General features: G+C 46.8%; 1 protein-coding gene across 1 annotated transcript in view; it reads right to left on the bottom strand.

Moving 5' to 3' along the window:
* Window positions 1-18,024, bottom strand: part of Ncf2 (neutrophil cytosolic factor 2) — a 36,208-nt gene extending 18,184 nt beyond the window's left edge. The window contains exons 1-4 of the mRNA XM_031384859.1: window positions 17,636-18,024; window positions 14,988-15,070; window positions 7,526-7,634; window positions 1,897-2,031 (exon numbers count right to left, since the gene is read on the bottom strand). Coding sequence (XP_031240719.1) covers window positions 1,897-2,031; window positions 7,526-7,634; window positions 14,988-15,070; window positions 17,636-17,809 — 501 coding nt within the window. The 5' untranslated portion in view covers window positions 17,810-18,024. The remainder of the gene's footprint in view (window positions 1-1,896; window positions 2,032-7,525; window positions 7,635-14,987; window positions 15,071-17,635) is intronic.
* Window positions 18,025-18,938: the final 914 nt, after the last annotated feature.

Raw genomic sequence — 18,938 nt, 5'->3', positions numbered from 1 at the left:
TTTTTTTTTTTTTTTTTGAATAACCTCTTAGCTCCAGTTTGGGTTGTTTATATTCTGCTGCATGTGGCTAGTGACTGGAATATGGTTGACCTATCAAGAGCCACACCCCTTTAAAAAGACTAGCTCTCCTTCCCCTAGAAACTACCAACTGTCCATAGCTCTTCAATTAGGGATGGGACTCATGAACCTCTTTCTGCTCCATGCTAGAAGGTTGACTGGCTTGGTCCTCTACAGGCAACCACAGATGCTGTGAATTTTAAGTGCAGTGGTCCTTTCATGTCTAAAAGATACTATATTTTTCTGGTCCTCCATGACCTCTGGCTCTTACAATCATTTTGTCTCCCTCATCTGTGATGACCCTGAGTCTTGGGGATAGGATGTGACACATGTTCCATTTGCATCCGAGCACTACTCAGCCATTGATTCTCTGCCATTGGACAAATTGTGGGTTTTTGTGTTAACCACCATCCACTGCCCCACTGCACAAAGAAACTTGTCTGATGAGGACAGAGGCTCTGGCAAACTATAGGTACAGAGATACAAGTTTAGAGGGCAGTGTGGTACTGTGCCCTTGTAGGTAGGTGATAGTAGTAGGGTCACTCTGAGGCCTGTGAGCTCCCCAACAAGGAGTCTGTGGTCAGTTTTGCAGTACAGGCATGTGTTTCCTCCTATGCAGCAAGCCTTAAATGCAACCATGAAGCAGTTGGTTACCCCAGAGCATTACGCACCCCTATTGCACCCCTGAACAGATCTGACAACACTGATTGTCACTTCAGTTCACCAGGCTCACAGCTGAGCAAGACTTTTCTCCCAGCTGCCTGCATAGAATGTTCTAGTACAATCAGAGCTAGCCAGCATGGAGAAAGCTTCTTGATCAGTGCCAACTTGATTTCTCTGTGGCTTGTGACCAGTGTGTGTGTGCTGTCTTAAGCAATGAGGTCTGGTTGGAGCTTCCCTACACAGAGGATGATGCTCATCCCAGAAGCTCAGGGGTGGGATACTTCCCCTGAACCATCAGACAGGAGTGTCCAGGAGACCCCTCCCCCCAAAATACGGACTATTTTCAATGATCTTGGTCGCCCACTGGACACAGCTGGCTTTAACATCACCTTATGCTGGTATTATTTGCCCAACATGACTCTTTTCTACTCTGTGTGGTATCTTGAATTTCTGTCCCAGCATAGAGGGCACACTACAAGGATGGCTCAAGAGCTCTGACAGGGCTCTCTCAGGAACAAGTATAGTTCATGTACATAGGCATACAAAAACTTGAGCCCTCTTCTGGGTGTTTAAATACAGCTTTTTTAAAACTAACTTTTGGCGGCTGGAAGGTGACTCAGAAGTTAAGAGCGCTTTCTGCTCTTCCAGAGACCAGAGTTTGGTTCATAGCACCCACATCGGACAGCTCCCAACTGCCTGTAACTCCAGCTCCAGAGGATATGTCACCCTTCTGGATGCTATGGCCACCTACCCACACATGTACATTCTAACACATAGTCACATAATTTAAAATAAAATATCTCCAAATAAAGAAAAAACACTTTTGCTTCCAAATGTAGTCAAACTGTCTATGAGTAATCATCTTCAGAATTCCTTGGCTGAACTAGAACATTTTTGTGGGAGCCATGTTGAACCTGACACTGTACGGGACAGCTAGGACTCAGGACAAGTGAACACAGCCATTGTCTTCAAGGTGCTTGGAGGCAGCGCATCCCCCAAGAAACCGCAGATATTGCTCAGAGATCTACTACAAGAGATGGAATGGCTGTACCATTCCATTCTCTAGGGTGTGGCTTCTTAGCTCAAATACAGGATGGAAGCTGTTGAAAGAGCATTTGTTGGCCAGAACATTCCCCGTCGTGGTGTCCTGGGAAAACCACCCACCTCCATACTCACCCAGATGCTCTCCATGGCCTTGTCAATCTTGGAGTGCCTGGGCTCAGACTTCATGTTTGTCGCCAATGCTAACTGCTCTTCTGCTTTTTTCCATTCCTCTTTCTTGGCATGCATGAGAGCAATATTATACAACACCTAGAAGAGCAGAGGCCACACAAAACTTGAATCTGCTCCAAAACCAGGCTCCAGGGAAGGAGTCACATGTACACCCAGAGAATGCTGTCAGGTGACATAGTTCCCGCCCCAGGATTAAGGAGATAGCCAGCAATTATTCTAGCTACTGAGTTATGCCAGACATAAGCAGTGTTAAAACACTTCATCATACCTAAAGTCAGTATCAAGTGCATCCTTCGACAACCCAGTAGGTCAGGAGAGGACAAGAGCTAGTGTGTTGTTCTAATATAAAAAAGAAGAGCTTTCCTGGGGCCCCCTGGGGAGGCAGAGACAAAGCTGGGGAGGAAAATGAAAGTGTGTGATCTCTAATTCCCGCTCTTGCCATTGACCCTGGGCTGAGCCCTAGCCCAGTGGGGTGGGAAAGGTTCCAGATGCATTGTTCTGAGCCAACGGACCCTGGCTGGGATGCCATGAACAGCCTGACGGTAACATAGCAGCATGCATGAGACAACTCCATGGTCAAAGGCTAAAGAAGGCGTGTCTTAGGATCTCTCTTCCTGCACAAACATCATGACCAAGAAGCAAGTTGGGGAGGGAAGGGTTTATTGAGCTTACTTCCACATTGCTGTTCATCATTAAGGAAGTCAAGACTGGAACTCAAGCAGGTCAGGAAGCAGGAGCTGATGCAGAGGCCATGGAGGGATGTTTCTTACTGGCTTGCTTCTCCTGGCTTGCTCAGCCTGCTCTCTTATAGAATCCAAGACCTCCAGCCCAGGGATGGCACCATCCACAAGGGGCCCTACCCCCTTGATCACTAATTGAGAAAATACCCCACAGCTGGATCTCATGGAGGTATTTCCCCAACTGAAGCTCCTTTCTCTGTGATAACTCCAGCCTGTGTCAAGTTGACACACAAAACCAGCCAGTACACGGCAGAAAGAGAGTTAGCATACGTAGAGCCCAGGGAAACACTTTAGCAACAGTGGGGAAGGGAATGGCAGAACTTCCCAGGCCTTGAGTTGAATTGTGGGTTCCTCAGTGTCTGCTTTATTATAATGCTGCACAATTTACACAATAACCAACTAAGCTTTTATACATTTTAATAAGATAAAAGAACGTTAGGCAGTTCTGCAGAGCTATTCTGTAGCAAGAATTGAAGGCCTCTTGCCAACAAACAATTCTGCCATGCTAGACACACCTGGGTGATGGGGACTGGCATTTCCATGGAGGTAATAGCTGGTGCTGGTGCTGATGCTGGGAGCAAGGATCAAAGCTCTAGCTGCCCTATCACACGCAGTTCTAAGGACTAATGAGCTGGTACCTTCTGCTTAGGTCATCATTGGCTTAGAATGGTTGAAATAAGGATTTTTTTCACATGTATTTATTGCGTGTGTGAATCATGGCCCATGTGCAGAGGTCAGAAGACAACTTGTAGGAGTCAGTCCTTTCCTTCTACCATGTGGGTCCAAGGGTTTGAACTAAGGTCATTGACCTTAGCCACAAACAACGGCAACCCACTGAACCATCTCCCCATGCCCAAGGACTCAGGGGTTCAGACTCAAGAGTTTTTTTGGTTTTTTGTTTGTTTGTTTTTATCTTAACTATAGTACAAAAGAGTAATACATCCAGTGGAAAGAGGACTTCAGAGTTTTAATTTTGATCTTTTTCCAACCCTATTGACACATCACAACACCCTCTTGCAGTTTGGTTAGTGTCGTAGAGCCTTGCCTCCTACTCTGCATGTCACCACAAGGAAAGCAAGTGATCCACTGTAGGAGGTGAGAAGGTTGGTGTGGCATGTGGGGGTGGGAGGGGTCTCTGCCATTACCTCGAGTGATCCACTGTAGGAGAAGCTTGGTGTGGCATGTGGGGGTGGGAGGGGTCTCTGCCTGCCATTACCTCGAGTGATCCACTGTAGGAGGTGAGAAGCTTGGTGTGGCATGTGGGGGTGGGAGGGGTCTCTGCCATTACCTCGACAAGCAGAATAAAACTTCGTGGGAGACAAGAAGGTAGTTTAGTTCAGCACGACCACGTAGCCAGTTGGTTCAAACTTTGGGAGTCTGAGTAGTTTATTTTAAGCATATTTAAGCACAGCACAGTTTGGCAAAAACTCAGTCCTATGTGCACAATAAAGCACAAAGTAAGCTAAGTAAAGATCGGAGGTGACTATGTAGGAACTCGCTAAAGGACATGTGACATCTTCCATAAAGATGCACTTGGGAGGCAGGGGCAGTGAATTTCTGAGTTCAAGGCTAGCCTGGTCTACAGGGTGAGTTCCAGGACCAAGGCTACACAGAAAAAAAAATCTGTCACAAAACAAAGAAACAAAAGATGGGCCAGGCGGTAGTGGCACTCACCTTTAATCCCAGCACTTGGGAGGCAGAGGCAAGAGGATTTCTGAGTTCGAGGCCAGCCTGGTCTACAGAGTGAGTTGACAGCCAGGGCTGAACAGAGAAACTCTGTCTCGAAAAACCAAAAAGCAAACAAACAAACAATCAAAAAACAAAAGATGGGTTCTAAAGATTGGCTTAGAGAAACAAGCTTATGGTAGGGTCTGGAGAAATCAAGTGTGGTCTGGGTTACACAGCACAAAGGTCACCAGGCTAATAACCACATCTGTTCCAGCCTTCTGTATTGATAAGGGTTATACATCCTTTCCTTTGAAGGAACAACATCGTGTGTTTAACATTCTGGGTTTCCCTAGTGCTTGTCTGTGTGCACAAGGGCCTTCGTGCGTGGTGCAACACACTGGTGAGCTGTGTCAGAAAACAATGATGCGGGGCTGAAGAGATGGCTCAGCAGTTAAGAGAACTGACTGCTCTTGTGAAGGCCCTGAGTTCAAATCCCAGCAACCATGGTGGCTCACAACCACCTATAATGAGATCTGATGCCTTCTTCTGGTGCATCTGAAGACAGCTACAGTGTACTTAATTGTAATAATAAATAAATCTTTGGGCCAGAGCGAGCAGGGACTGAGTGAGCAGGGCCAAGGGAGGCCGACCTGAGCGAGCAGAGGTCCTAAAAAAGTCAATTTCCGGGGCCGGAGAGATGGCTCAGTGGTTAAGAACACTGACTGCTCTTCCAAAGGTCCTAAGTTCAATTCCCAGCAACCACATAGTGGCTCACAACCATCTGTATTGGGATCTGATGCCCTCTTCTGGTACATCTGAACACAGCTACAGTGTACTCATATACATAAAATTAATAAATAAAATATTTTTAAAAAATTATTTAAAAAGTCAATTCCCAACAACCAGATGAAAACTCACAACTATCTGTACAGCTACAGTGTGTACTCATATACATAAAATAAATAAATAAGTCTTTAAAAAAGAAAGAAAGAAAACAATGATGCACATGGGGTAGGTGTGTTAAACACGTTTTTTGACTTAAAATAACTTTCTCCTTAACCCGGACTGGTGATGAGGCTCAATTATCAGGGTGTTTCTATAGCATGTGCAAAGCCCTGGGTTCCATCCCCAGCACTATGCAACCCCTACTGCTGGGGCATGCCTGTGATCTAAGTACTCTTGAGGGGAAGGCAGGAAGACTTGGCTACACACCAAGTTTAAGGCTAGCCTGGACTACAAGAGTCCCTTTCAGAAGGAAGGAGAGAAGGAGGAAAAGGAGAGAGAGGGAGAGGGAGGGAGGGACTGAGGGAGGGAGGGAAAGAGAGAGGGGGGAGGGGGGAAATAGAGAAGGAGAGAGATGGGTTTTTAAAATATGGACAAAACCTGTCATTCTAAGTTGAGAAGCATGTGGCACAAACTTGGCTGCACATTACTATTTACAATGTGTGACAAGAAAGAAACCACAGCAAGCTTTAAACTTTTCTTATTTTTTTCTCAGTGCCTTCTCTTTTTTTTTTGTTTTGTTTTTTTTGTTGTTGTTTGTTTGTTTGTTTGTTTTGTTTGTTTGTTTTTCAAGACAGGGTTTCTCTATGTAGCCCTGGCTGTCCTGGAACTCATTCTGTAGACCAGGCTGGGCTCGAATTCAGAAATCCGCCTGCCTCTGCCTCCCAAGTGCTGGGATTAAAGGTGTGCGCCACCACCGCCTGGCTCAGTTGCCTTTTCTTATGGCCTTTCCCCATAACCAGTTTTTTTTACTAGAAGGACCATTCCTCCACAGAATGGCTTAAGTAGGGAAATGACTAGTTTCCTGGTCCCTGGGTCATTTTGACCCTAACAACAGGGAAGACTCCCTCCTGTGAAGGAGTTGCTTGGTACCACAAGGCCCACTTCCTTTTCTAGCAAAGCCTGCTCACCCCTCTTCATACCTCATTCACCCCTCTTCATACCTCATAAGTGACAAGTAGTCCTCTGCAGGGTGAATGGCAATGTTTGGGGACCATTTTGATCACGGCAAGGTGAGGTAGGATGGTCCTGGCATCTAGTCGGGAGAGGCCAGAGATAGAGCCAAAAAAATCCCAGCAGGCACAGGGCAGACCCTATCACCAAGTGTTTGCTCCAACTTATGGAGAGCAATGATCCCTGTCCCCGAGGAAACTGCCTCTCACCAGCCCATTCTCAAAGCAAAGGTCCATCTTCCCTTGGGAGCCGTGTGCCTGCTACAGAGCAGGATGGGCCACATGGCCCAGCGACTCGGGCAGAGAGACAATCTGTTTTTACTTGCGTCTCCAAGCAACCCTGGGAACGCTTCACATCTGTTCCTGGAGAAACTAAAGCAAAAGAAGGCAAAGTTTGTTCAGGAACGCTTCTAAATAAAGGTCAGTGACATTTCCGGATGGGGGGGTTGTTTTTAAAGCTGGTGGGGTATATTTGGAAGTTTGATAGAGAAGGTTATTTGTGGAAGAAAAGTTCCTAAACTCACAAGTCAAAGCCAGCCATGCCTGTCCTTTTTAGTAATACAGGGAAGACGTTGTCCTTGTTTGGAGAACTTCACCTCACTGTGTACTTGGTGCTTCTCTTCAACAGACCTGTAGCAGATGGCCCAGTCTCTCCTCTAGTGTTAACCAAGTACCCAGATGGGTTACCACAGGTTCCTCACAGACAGAGAACCCATGATTTTGAACGTGGCAGAGTAATACTGAGCAAATAGCTTGTCAGCTTGAATTACCAAGTAAAATATGCAAATTGCTGTGAATACGCTCCGGGGCCAGCACACACTCCTGTCTGGTCTCCCTTCAAAGACAACCAGGTTATCTTTGCATTGGCTTTTGAGTCAGAAACTAAAAAACAAGTCCCCTCTCAGGTATCTAATGACTTTATAAGGAGCCTGAAACCATCGAATGTCCCTCCCCTCTTCTCTCCTTTCTTCCCCCACCCCTCTCCCGTTCTTTCCTCCCTTTGTCAATGCTGGGGTCAGGTCCTGGGCCTCACACATGCAGAGGTGAAACACTTTTTCACCTCTAAGCTACACACATCTCAGTGTTTTCTTAACAGACAGCCTGAGTCTCGGAGGCACAGAGATCACGTGACTTCTGCAAGCTGCTGCCAGAACAAATAGACCACTGGGCTTCCAAACCGTCCTCCCCAGGCCATTGGTGCTTCCTTACCTCACAGGCAAACAGCTTGAACTGCAGCCCCAGGATCTTGTAGTCTATCAGCTGATTCCCTCGAAGCTGCGTCAAGGCCTCTCTAAGGTCCTTGATAGCAAGGTCGTATCTGCAGGACAGGGGGAGAAGAAAGCTGGTCCCACGCAGGTCATGGAGAAAGAAACACAGAACCCTCATCTCAATGTTTCTCCATTCCCCACCCATCCCACTAAAAGAACCGCTCCTGTTCTATTTGATGTCTTCTTCCTTCTCACCAGCCTGGAGCTCAAAGACTCTACAGACTAGGTATGACTTTTGCATGCAGGGGCTAACCTGCACAGCCTGTGTGGACCTTCGGCCTATGACAGCAATGAAGATTATTCTTCTCTATGTGTTGTAGATATAGTTGCCACCTTTTTGATGACCTGACAGCCTTTGCTATCATCTGTTGAGTCCAGCTTAGCTTTAAGCACAGCTCTCGGCCTCCCTGGAGAGCTCCAAGCGGGACCACCCTGCTTCTGTCTAGAAGAGTCTCAGGACAGACTCCAAAGCTGTCCTCACCACCCTCAAGGACAGATCTGCCTGGCCACACTGCCAGGGGTTCCTTGTTACAGCTGTAGCTGTGGGCATCCTCCTTCTGCCCACAGCCTTTGCTATCATCTGTTGAGTCCAGCTTAGCTTTTGATTTTGTGGCCTCTTGCCTCCTCCACACATTCTGGCAAAGAGGGAGAAGTGACTCTCCCACATATCTCTGGCTATCCTGCAAAGAATGAGAAGGCAGGCTTCCCGGACCCCGGTCTGTAAGCACAGGCTGTGTGTGGCTGGCTGTTCCCCCAAAGCAAGCAGAGGGCAGGTGGAGGCTCAGGTGTCCTGTTCTCTGAGCAGATGCAATTCCCACTGTGTTCCACAGCCTGTTTGGGAGCAGGGAACAGCTCAGAGGGAACGCTTTTAGTGTCATCAGCACTAACATCAGTACAATCGTGCCTGGCTCCCTGCTGAGTTGGCAGAGCAGGTGGTTTTCAGCTGTGGCAATGCCCTGAGTCTACCTGGCACTGTAGGGACTCAGCAAAGTTCTCTGTGTAATGTCTCATCGAGATGTCTACAGTGTTTAAAAAAAAAAAAAAGGGACAAGTTACCAGAGTGCTTGTTTTGTGTGAAGACGCTGGTGGGTGGGGTAGACCTGCTGAAGTCCATTTGTCGGTGTTGTTATTTTGAAATAGAGTCTGATGTATCCAAGGCTGGTGTTAAACTCAATATGTAACCTGAGATGACCTTGAACTTCTGCTTCTACTTTTTTTTGGATTTTCGAGACAGGGTTTCTCTGTATAGCCCTAGCTGTCCTGGAGCTCACTCTGTAGACCAGGCTGGCCTCGAACTCAGAAATCCACCTGCCTCTGCTTCCCAAGTGCTGGGATTAAAGGCGTGCGAATGCCGGGCTCTGTTTCTACCTCTTGAATGCTGGAATATATTCAGTGTATGCTGGGGAATCAAGTGACCTAAGGCTTCTTGAAAGCTAGGCAAGCACTACCAACTGAGCTACACTCCCAGTCCTGATATCCATTTTTAAAACTTGCCTTTTCAGGAATCATTTGCCTGGCAGCCCCCTCCCCCTCGTCACGGGCACTCCCTTCCCCTCTTGCCCGCAGCGTCCACGGCAAAGAGCTCAGCTTTAACATACAGCTTTGGATCCCATGGCACAGGTCTGAGTAGCACCAGTTCTGAAAGAGGTCCAGCTCTGCTGGTCCCCTTCCAAGTGCCCTCCTGTGCCATCTGGAGGCTTCCTAAGACATCTGCCGAGAAACAGCCACACCCCCAGAGCAGGCCGTTCTTTTGCTCCAGAGGACTTTCCCCTGATACAGACGCCGCCACAAGGACTCCTTAGGAACTGCTGAAGCTAGCTGCTGCTTGCCTTCTGCTACCAAGTACACACCCAATCTAGAGTCCCAGAGCTCATACCCTGGACTAAGAGAGTCTCAGTGAGACGGAGGAGTGGAAAGAGTCAACACCCCCAGCATGCTGCCCCTGCAATCCCAACAGGGGGACAGAACCAATCCTCTCAGCCTAGCAGGAAGAAGGTCTTGCCTCCTCCCCTTTGTAGGCCAGCTCCTCCTTATTCTGAAAGGTCCCACCCTGCTTCTATTTCCACAGCCTGAAGACCCTGGAGGCTCATCTTGTGAATGATAACTTACAGTGACCCCCGCCCCCTTCTTTGGGATGACAAAGGTGGGGACGGGGAAGTTTGATGAGAGGGAGAGAGTCACCCTGAGTTACCATCTGCTGCTTGGGAAACAAACACCTCTGACTTTGTTCTGTTAGAATTTAAGCCAGGTAAGTGAGTGGTCCAGGGGACAGCCCTATCTTGGTAAGAATGACCCTGTTAAGACAAGCCCAATGCAGTGGGAATGAACGCCTAACCCACTCAGCACCAACTCACCTCTCTAGGTTGCTGTGCACTTCCAGTCTGTTCACGGCACTAGCCCAACTTTACTTTGCACTATAGTCACAGGCCCTGATGACTTAGTTCCCCCTTTTAAATCTACATCTTCCAGGAAGTAGACATTTGTCTACTTCATTTAGTATTCATGTAATTAATTCAAAACATATGGGTGTGGTAGTTTGAATGGAATCGGCTCCCACAGGCTCATAGGAAGTGTCACTATTAGGAGATATAGGCTTGCTAGAGGAAATGTGTCACTGTGTGGTTGGGAGCTTGAGGTCTCATATGCTCAAGACATGGCCCAGTGGCTCAGTCACCTCCTGCTTCCTTCAGATCAAGATGTAGAACTCTCAACTCATTCTCCAGCATCATGTCTACTTGGACTCTGCCATGCTTCCCACCATGACAATAATAGACTAAACCTCTGAGACTGTAAGTCAACCCCGATTAAATGTTGCCTTGAGGGCTAGAGTGGTGGCTCAGTGGTTAAGAGTACTGGCTGCTCTTCCAGAGTTCTTGAGTTCAACTCCCAGCAACCACATGATGGCTCACAACCATCTGGGATCTGATGTCTTCTTCCTATGTGTCTGAAGACAGCTACAATGTACTCATATAAAATAAAAAGTGTTGCTTTGGTCATAGTGTCTCTTCACAACAGTGAAACTCTATGTAAGACAGTGGGTCTGTAAAGACTAAAATTCCAAAAGAGCCAGGCATAGTGTATGCCTGTACGCCTCAGGCTTGGAAGATAAAGGCAAGAGGACCAAGAAATCAAGATCAGACTCAGCTACAGAAAAGATGTTGAGAACAAGCAAATGACTTAATGAAAAGAAAAGGAAAGCAAAGAAAAGAAAGGAGTTGCTGGGAAGGTGGCTCAGTTGTAAAGAAGGTGGCTCAGTTGTAAAGCGTTTCCTCCTCAAGCATGAAGACCTGTATTCAGATCTCAAGGACTCACATAACAAAGGCCAAGCACAGTGGCTGGAGAGATGGCTTAGTGACTGGTGTCTGCTCTCTGAAGACTGGGGTTGGGTTCCAAGCCCTCACATGGTGGCTCATAACCATCCATAACTTCAGTTCCACGGGATCTGATACAAGTGCTGGACTCCATGGGCTGCACATGATACACATGCATACCTGCAGGCATACACTTGCACACATGGAGGACTCGGTGCAGATGGGCTTTGACTTTTGCCTTTCTCCTCTTGATTACTTTCTCTCTTAGATTACATTCCTAACTCTAGCCCCAAGTTCTAGTTCCTTATTTGGCCACTTTCTCCTCCTGAGGCTGACTACCAAGGTCCAGCTATCAAAGGCTCCCTTTTGGCTAATTAACAAGCCCAATCAAAACAAACCAAGCCATCTGAACTCTGAGGTTTCCCTTTTACCTTTATAAAGTGACATTTGCCTATGGGCCACATCCATCTCCTCTCTATCCAGAGGCAGTCCTTTGTCCCTCTGGGGCAAACATCCCTTCCCCTCCCCCTTGTTCCTTTTTTTCTTGTCCCTTTTTCCTCTGTCTCCTCCTGTCTTTGCTTTTTTTCCCTGCCCTTTGTCTCTCTGGGGCAAATAAATCTCCTTTGTGTTGAGAACTTGGTCTTGGTGTGTCCTGGGTTGACTCTGGTCCTTTCGCACATAAAATAATCTTACAAGAAAAAAAAAAAAGCCAAACATGATAGTATGTACCTATAAGCTCAGATCTGGGGATGCAGAGACAAACAGATCCTGGGGACTACTGGCCAGCCAAATGAACAAAGTGACCAACTCTGTTTTCTGTGAGTGAGCTCTGGCCCCAACGGCCACTTTGGAAGGCTTTGATCTGAACCTGTAAAGTGGAGTGCTCAGCTGTTGCTAAGCAACTGCTAGTGCTCATGGACCTTCAAAGGTTATCTGTAGATGCAGTCAGTTACCTGAGTGAAAGTAAAACGCAAGTCTTACTGGAAGAAAAGCCACAGACATGGTGTAATGGTTTGTATATGCTGAGCCCAGGGCTCGCTGGGCAGTGGTAGTGCACGCCTTTAATCCCAGCACTTGGGAGGCAGAGACAGGTGGATTTCTGAGTTCGAGGCCAGCCTGGTCTACAGAGTGAGTTCCATGATGGCCAGGGCTACACAGAGAAACCCTGTCTTGAAAAACCAAAAAAAAAAAAAAAAAAAAGAAGATGTGGGTGGCTCTCTGTTAGAGTAGGTGTGGCCTTGTCGGAGTAGGTGTGTCACTGTGGGCATGGGCTGAATACGCTAGTCCTAGCTCTCTGGAGGCGAGTCTTCCACTAGCAACCTTCAGATGAAGATGTAGAACTCTCAGCTCCTCCTGCACCATGCCTGCTTGGATGCTGCCATGCTCCCTAATGGACTAAACCCCTGAACCTGTAAGCCAACCCTAATTAAATGTTATCCTTATAAGACTTGCTCTGGTCATGGTATCTGTTCACAGCAGTAAAACCCTAACTAAAACACATGGAGACTGTCTGGGGAGAGAGAGCCTGGGTTTGGGGAAAGGTGGAGATGTCTGCTTCTACAGACAATGTGGCTGTTCACCTCACAACATTCTCTTCTCATCTCTGCTTCCTGAATCCAGGATCTTCTTCAGAGGTGTAGAAAGTCTACAGAGGCCAGCTACACCCCACCCCACCCCACCCCAGTCTGTTCAATCTCAAAAGACAAACTCCAAGGTCTTCCTTTTAATCATTTCCTATAACCTATGACAAAGAGAGACAAAAGGAAAAGAGAACAGACTTCCAGAAGGAATTTCTACGTGAAAATATTGGGGAGTTCCAGAACCTGGAAGGCTAAGATTTTGAATAACTTAGGAGAAAAAAAAGGGGGGGCGAGGAACCCTTAGACATGGTAGTTTATGTCTGTAGTTCCAGCACTTGAGAATTGGAGGTAGGAGGATTAGGAATTCAAGATTATCTTTTTTTTGTTTTGTTTTTTTGAGACAGGGTTTCTCTGTATAGCCTCGGCTGTCCTGGAACTCATTCTGTAGACCAGGCTGGCCTCAAACTCAGAAATCTGCCTGCTTCTGCCTCCCAAGTGCTGGAATTAAAGGCGTGTGCCACCACCGCCCAGCAGGAATTCAAGGTTATCTTCAACTAACAGCCTTTACTACATAAAAATCTGTCTCAAAAGCAGAGAAGGAGATATTGAGGAGAAGGAAGGAAGGAAGGAAGGAAGGTGGAGGATCCAGAAATAAGATGCAGAACCCAATCTGAATGATAATGGTTAAATCTGAGAAAAATAATCTGCCAAATTTGATATTTAGGTCTGCAACTCTCTAATCAGGAAATAATAGCAAATCTGGCATTCTCACCCTTAACTGTCTCGCCAAGAGATCCCTGGGAAGTGTTTCCTCTGACACACACCTGGTCTCAGCAGGGTTACACTTGGAAGCCCATTTGTGATCCTTTTTACTTCTTCTTTTTTTAGAGGTTTATTTGTTTATTATATATACAGCATACTACCTGGAGACCAGAAGAGGACACCAGATCTCATTACAGATGGCTTCGAGCCATGTGGTTGCTGGGAACTGAACTCAGGACCTCTGGAAGAACTGACAGTGCTCTTACCCTCTAAGGCATCTCTCCAGCCCCCATTTGTGATCCTTAAGGTGCTCTACCCTCTATCAAAGCACTCAGCTCCATCTGTAAGCAGCCAGCTACGCATGTATGACAGAGTCTACTCAGAATATGCCTGCCCATTGCCTTGTCAGAGTGACCACCTCTGAAATCCACTTCTGGTTCTTGTCACTGGTGCTGCCCTGGTTTAGACCATCATTGTTCATGAAGACTACTGTGTTCACATCCAAATTGATTTCCCAAGCACCAGTCTTCTTTGTTCATAGTCTAGAGTGACTTACTCCCTTTAAGATCTGCTTGAGAACTTCCAGGAATTCACTGTCCATTTCCCTCCCCCTTCAGGGCATCCTCTGCTCCCCAGTGTCCCTCCATGCCCTGCATCCCAGCCATGCCACGCTTACCCAGTTTCACTGTTGGAAAATTCTCCCTTCTACTCAGCCATTCCCCTGGAATGTGTGCACATACTTGGACACTTTCCTGAGTCAGTTTGCTGTCTGACTTTGCCTAAAATATCTGAAATTCACATTTCGAATATTATCCCTTTGATATATATTTGTGTGTGTGTGTGTGTGTGTGTGTGTGTGTGTGTGTGTGTATGTGTTGTTCTTTGAGCATTTGAGAGTAGAATAGAGGGTTGAAATTAACATTCATTTTGGATTTTTGTTTGTTTGTTTTATCTTGTCTTTTTACTTAAAACAGTAAATAGCCCAAAATGTGCACGAGGCAATGGAGGGAAAGGGACTTCATTATCATCCCAACATCCAGAAACAACTAGAATGGTACACTGGCTAATGCCCTTCCAGTCTGTACAACAAATGGGTTTTGTACTAATATAGTATTTGGAAACCATCCTTTAAATTTTGACATTAACTGTAAACTCTATATCTATCATCTATCTGTCATCTATCACATCTATCTATCTATTATCTGTTACCTATCATCTACCTACCTATCTATCTATCTATCTACCTACCTACCTACCTACCTACCTATACACACACATATAATTTGTCTGTTTTAACGTATACATATGCTGCTAACAGCTTGTATTCTTATTTTTGTGACAGGGTCATCCTCCCAGCCCCCACCCTATAGTTTAAACTGGTTTTTGCAAACACGTTCAGCACGGATGAAGCCAGGATTGATTTGATTTCATGATGAGCCTTGTCTTGGGACTGTTCAGTCCTGCACAGGGAGGCACAGTGAGCGTCCTCATTAGGGACATTGGCGAGAGGGCCAAGTAGCCAAACAAAACTTACAACTGTGCCCTGATGACTTACCATGAAGTCAGGCTTGCCTCTCCTCCCCAGAAAAGCCTCTTGCATTCAACTTCTTGCATAATTGCCCAGAAAAAGCAAGCCAGCCTTCCTACCCTCAGAAGCTGGAGGGTACTTATTGAATACCAAGTCTACAGAACAAAGACCGATGAGGCCGCTACCACACTCCCACAGTGTGAGTGGCCCTGGACCACTTACTTCTCCATGCTGTAGTAGAGCATTCCTCGCTGGAAGTAGGCCACTGCTGAGTGTTTGTCTCTGTTGATGCTTTTGGTGAAGGCCTGCAGGAGGAAGAGTCCATCCATGGCCACAGTGCCGGGCACAGAGGAAGTGTCAGAGTATTGCCACGGAGAGGCGTGTCATAATGATTCAGCAATTCAAGGTGACAAAATAGTCCGTGGGGGTGAGGGGGTACAGAGATCTTGGATCAAAATGCCCCCGGGGAAGGGTGTTATTTCCTCTTTGCGTAGCCTGTGGTAAATTACCTAATCTGGCTGAACCTCCTTGTTTTCCTCTGTAAAATAAGTGGTGGGGACAGACAGATGGCTCAGCAGATAAGAATGCTCACTGCTCTTCCAGAGGACCTACATACAATTCCCAGCACCCACATAGTGGCTCACAACCATCTGAAATTCTAGTTCTCTGGTAGCCTCCTCTGGCCTCCTTGAGAGTCAGGTACGCATATGGTGTCAAAACATACATGCCATCAAAACACCCGATTGCATTAAAAAAATAATAAAAAAATAAAATGATAGTGATATAGTCAGAATGTATATTGTATTTGTTTGATATAAATTTATTCTGTAGTCATTTATATCACTAAAATAATAACAAATAAGAATACATATATAGTATTATTCATATTGAATTAAACATGAAGATAAGGACAGAGGGGATGAGAGGCCTGGCAACAGAAAAATGGAAAGAAAGATCTTTTTTTGTTTTGTTTTATTTTGTTTTTCTAGACAGGGTTTCTCTGTGTAGCGCTGGCTGTCCTGGAACTCACTCTGTAGACCAGGCTGGCCTCGAACTCAAGAAATCCACCTGCCTCTGCCTCTCAAGTGCTGGGATTAAAGGCGTGTGCCACCACTGCCTGGCAGAAAGAAAGATCTTGACCAGTAAGGGTAGAAGCCAGTGATCTGAGGGTGCGCAGTGGCCTTTGGTCCACACCAGGGTATGAGCACCTAGGGCCTTGGACAGAGCTTTGTCCAGGGGAGCTGCCTCCCGTTTGTCTCCACAGCTCTGAGGATGCAGCCTCTCCCTCCAGGGGAGGTGCCTCCCATTTGTCTCCACAGCTCTAAGGATGCAGCCCCACCCTCACCACACTCCTGAAGGGTGGAGGAGGCTGGACGGACCATACTCTGCGCCATCTGCTTGCTGACTGGAGAGTCACTCTCTTCCTGTCAGGATGTGGACAGTGTTTGTTCACCTGCTGGTCAAAGGATGACCAGTGTGAACTGGTTCTTTGGAGGTGGTGGAGGCTGGGGAGATGGTTCAGTAGGTAAAATGCTGGCCTCACAAGCTAGACAGCCTACAGAGTCCAGGTTTTAAAACAAAACAAAACAAAACAGGTGTGGGGTCACATCCTTCTAATCTCAGTGCTGGGGAGACAGAGACAGGCTCTCTAGCCAGCAGAGCCTAATGGGCAAGTTCTGGGCCAATGAGTGACCCTACCTATAAAACAACAACAACAAAAACAGCAACAACAACAACAACAACAAAAACCAGGTGGCCAGCTCCTAAGGAGCTGTGAGGTATAGTACAGCAGATAAAGGCACCTGCTGTGCAGTGCCAGAGATGTGGGGTTGATTGCTGGAGCCCAGGTAAAAATGGAAAGAGGGAACTCCACAAAGTTGGCAAAGTTGTCCTTTGATTGACACGTGTGTGCCATGTCATACGTAGCCACCCCCACCCACATCATACACACACACACACACACAATCAATCAATCAATCAATCAATCAATCAATCAATCAATCAAGAGGCCTGGTGGTCATGTTGAACACCTTTGATTCCAGCACTTGGGAAGCAGAGGCAGGCAGATCTCTGTGAGTTCAAAACCAGCCTGATCTATAGATTGTGTTCTAGGATAACCAGGGATCCACAGAGAAAAATCAAAATAAAGTAAAGAGAATTGATCATGTGCAAGCCCGAACCAGAGAAAAAGTATTTTAAAAAGATGCTGAAATGCCCTACCCCATACCTTTGGTGAACTTCATGACTTAATTACAGTGTGAGTTCCCTCAGCTAGCCTCAGAATCCTTAGAGAAGTACCCTGCCTTGTTGATCAGAGTTGTTCTTTGAGCAGGCCAACCTGATAGGATGTTGCATAAGTTCCTGGAAGCCATAAGAGGCAATTTACAACTGGATACAAGGGTAAGACAGAGAAAGCGTATCCAGGAGGCATTGGAAAACAAAACACAACTGGCCAGGCGTGGTGGCGCAGGTCTTTAATTCCAGCACTTGGGAGGCAGAAGCAGATTTCTGAGTTAGAGGCCAGCTTGGTCTACAGAGTGAGTTCCAGGACAGCCAGGGCTACACAGAGAAACCCTGTCTCGAAAAAAACTAAAACAAACAAACAAAAAAACAAACACAGCTGAAGAAGTCTTCACAAAGGGTTAAAAGATGATCTTGGTTAATAGAGAGATCTGGTAAAGAGCAGAATCCCATCCATGGGTGGCTTGGAAAATCTGCCCCAGGAGCTTTCAAAACTGCCTGCCAGGCCAGGGGCAGTTAGCTGGGGCCTCTGAGGTATAGATCTGGAGGGCTTTTGTTCCTTTCAGACTTTGGGAGGCGAGGTTTCCAAAGGGCAGAAAGGCTGTAATTACAGGGGCTCCTCAACTCACCTGCTCTGCCGCCTGCATGTTTTCCAGGATGGTGTGCATGCAGCCTATGTTGAAGCAAATCCTCGAGTGGGGTTCCTGCACCTCGCTGAAGGCCTCCAGAGCACCCTTCCAATCCTTCTTGTCGGCTGCGAGCACCCCTTCATTCCAGAGTCTGATAGTCTCAGCTAGGGACATGGCTAAGTGCTTATCAGGAGGCCTGCTGGTAGATAGTTCAAGGTGTCTCTCCTCAGAGCTGCGGGGGGCTCCAGGCTTCAAGGTCCCAGCCGAGTGCGCAGAATGGGGTCTAACCTCCCTTTGGGCGACTTCAGAGCGTCAGGAAGTTTCCCCACCGTTCAGGAACTGACGCATACGCTAGCATGAGAGAAAAAAGGAAAGAGAGAAGAGGGCTGGAGGAGGCCGGTGGGAAAGGGGAAGTACATCAGAGGCAGCCTGCCGAGAGGGCCAGGCAGTTCCTCTAAAAGCTTCTGCTGAGTCCTGGGCACCTCCTACTTGTCTCTGCCTCCCACACTCTCTGTGTCAGCTTCAGGTCAGGGGGACCTCAGCAGGTCTGGGCCCGGCCCTGTACTTGACTCTTTTTCATCCTTGGAAGACTTGCTTGCTCTGGTCCTCTCAGGCTCTGGGTCTCAGGCTGTTGACACGCTTGTTTGTGGTCTATGGATGTAACCCAGGCTTGTCTGAACTCCCAATGCTCTGTTCTCAGACTTTCAATTTCTGGAGTTATAGACGCTCAGCCACTATACTAGATGTTTTGTTTTTAAATCTGTGGGTGGGGAGGAAACATGCCACATATTTCTGAGACAGGATAGGGTATCTTGAGTGTCTATTCAGGTCTGAGATAACTTTAAGGGAATTCACAAGGGACCAGTTTCTTGTAAATTAGGAGGCAGACATGAGAGCAATTACTATCTCTCTGTGAGAAGCTTGAAGACATGCTCTTTGTGTTGATGACTAATGAGTTCATAGTCTGCAAATACAGATTTAGGATTCCTTTACTTACTGCCCTGTTAAAGTCAAAGTTAATTAAAAGACAGACAAACAGACAGACAATAACAACAACAAAATTTTTCTGAGGAAAAGTGAGGTAGTGTGTCTAAATAATGAAATTACTGAAGTCTGGACTTCCTGATAGGCAACATACAGTTGATGAGGGCCAAGTACATGAGTGTTTCTAAGTCTTGTTTTGAGGCACATGGAAGAACTCAACACAGGGTTTGTGAGGTAAGAGGACTGAGAGGGAGGAGGAGGAGGGGAAGAAGAAAAAGAAGGAGGAGGAGGAGACAAAGAAGAAGAAGAAGAAGGAGAA

This window comes from Mastomys coucha, unplaced genomic scaffold (genome assembly GCF_008632895.1).
Source record: "Mastomys coucha isolate ucsf_1 unplaced genomic scaffold, UCSF_Mcou_1 pScaffold1, whole genome shotgun sequence".
NCBI lineage: Eukaryota > Metazoa > Chordata > Mammalia > Rodentia > Muridae > Mastomys > Mastomys coucha.
The sequence above is the reverse complement of the archived record's forward strand: the minus strand, read 5'-3'. Positions and strand labels throughout refer to the sequence as shown.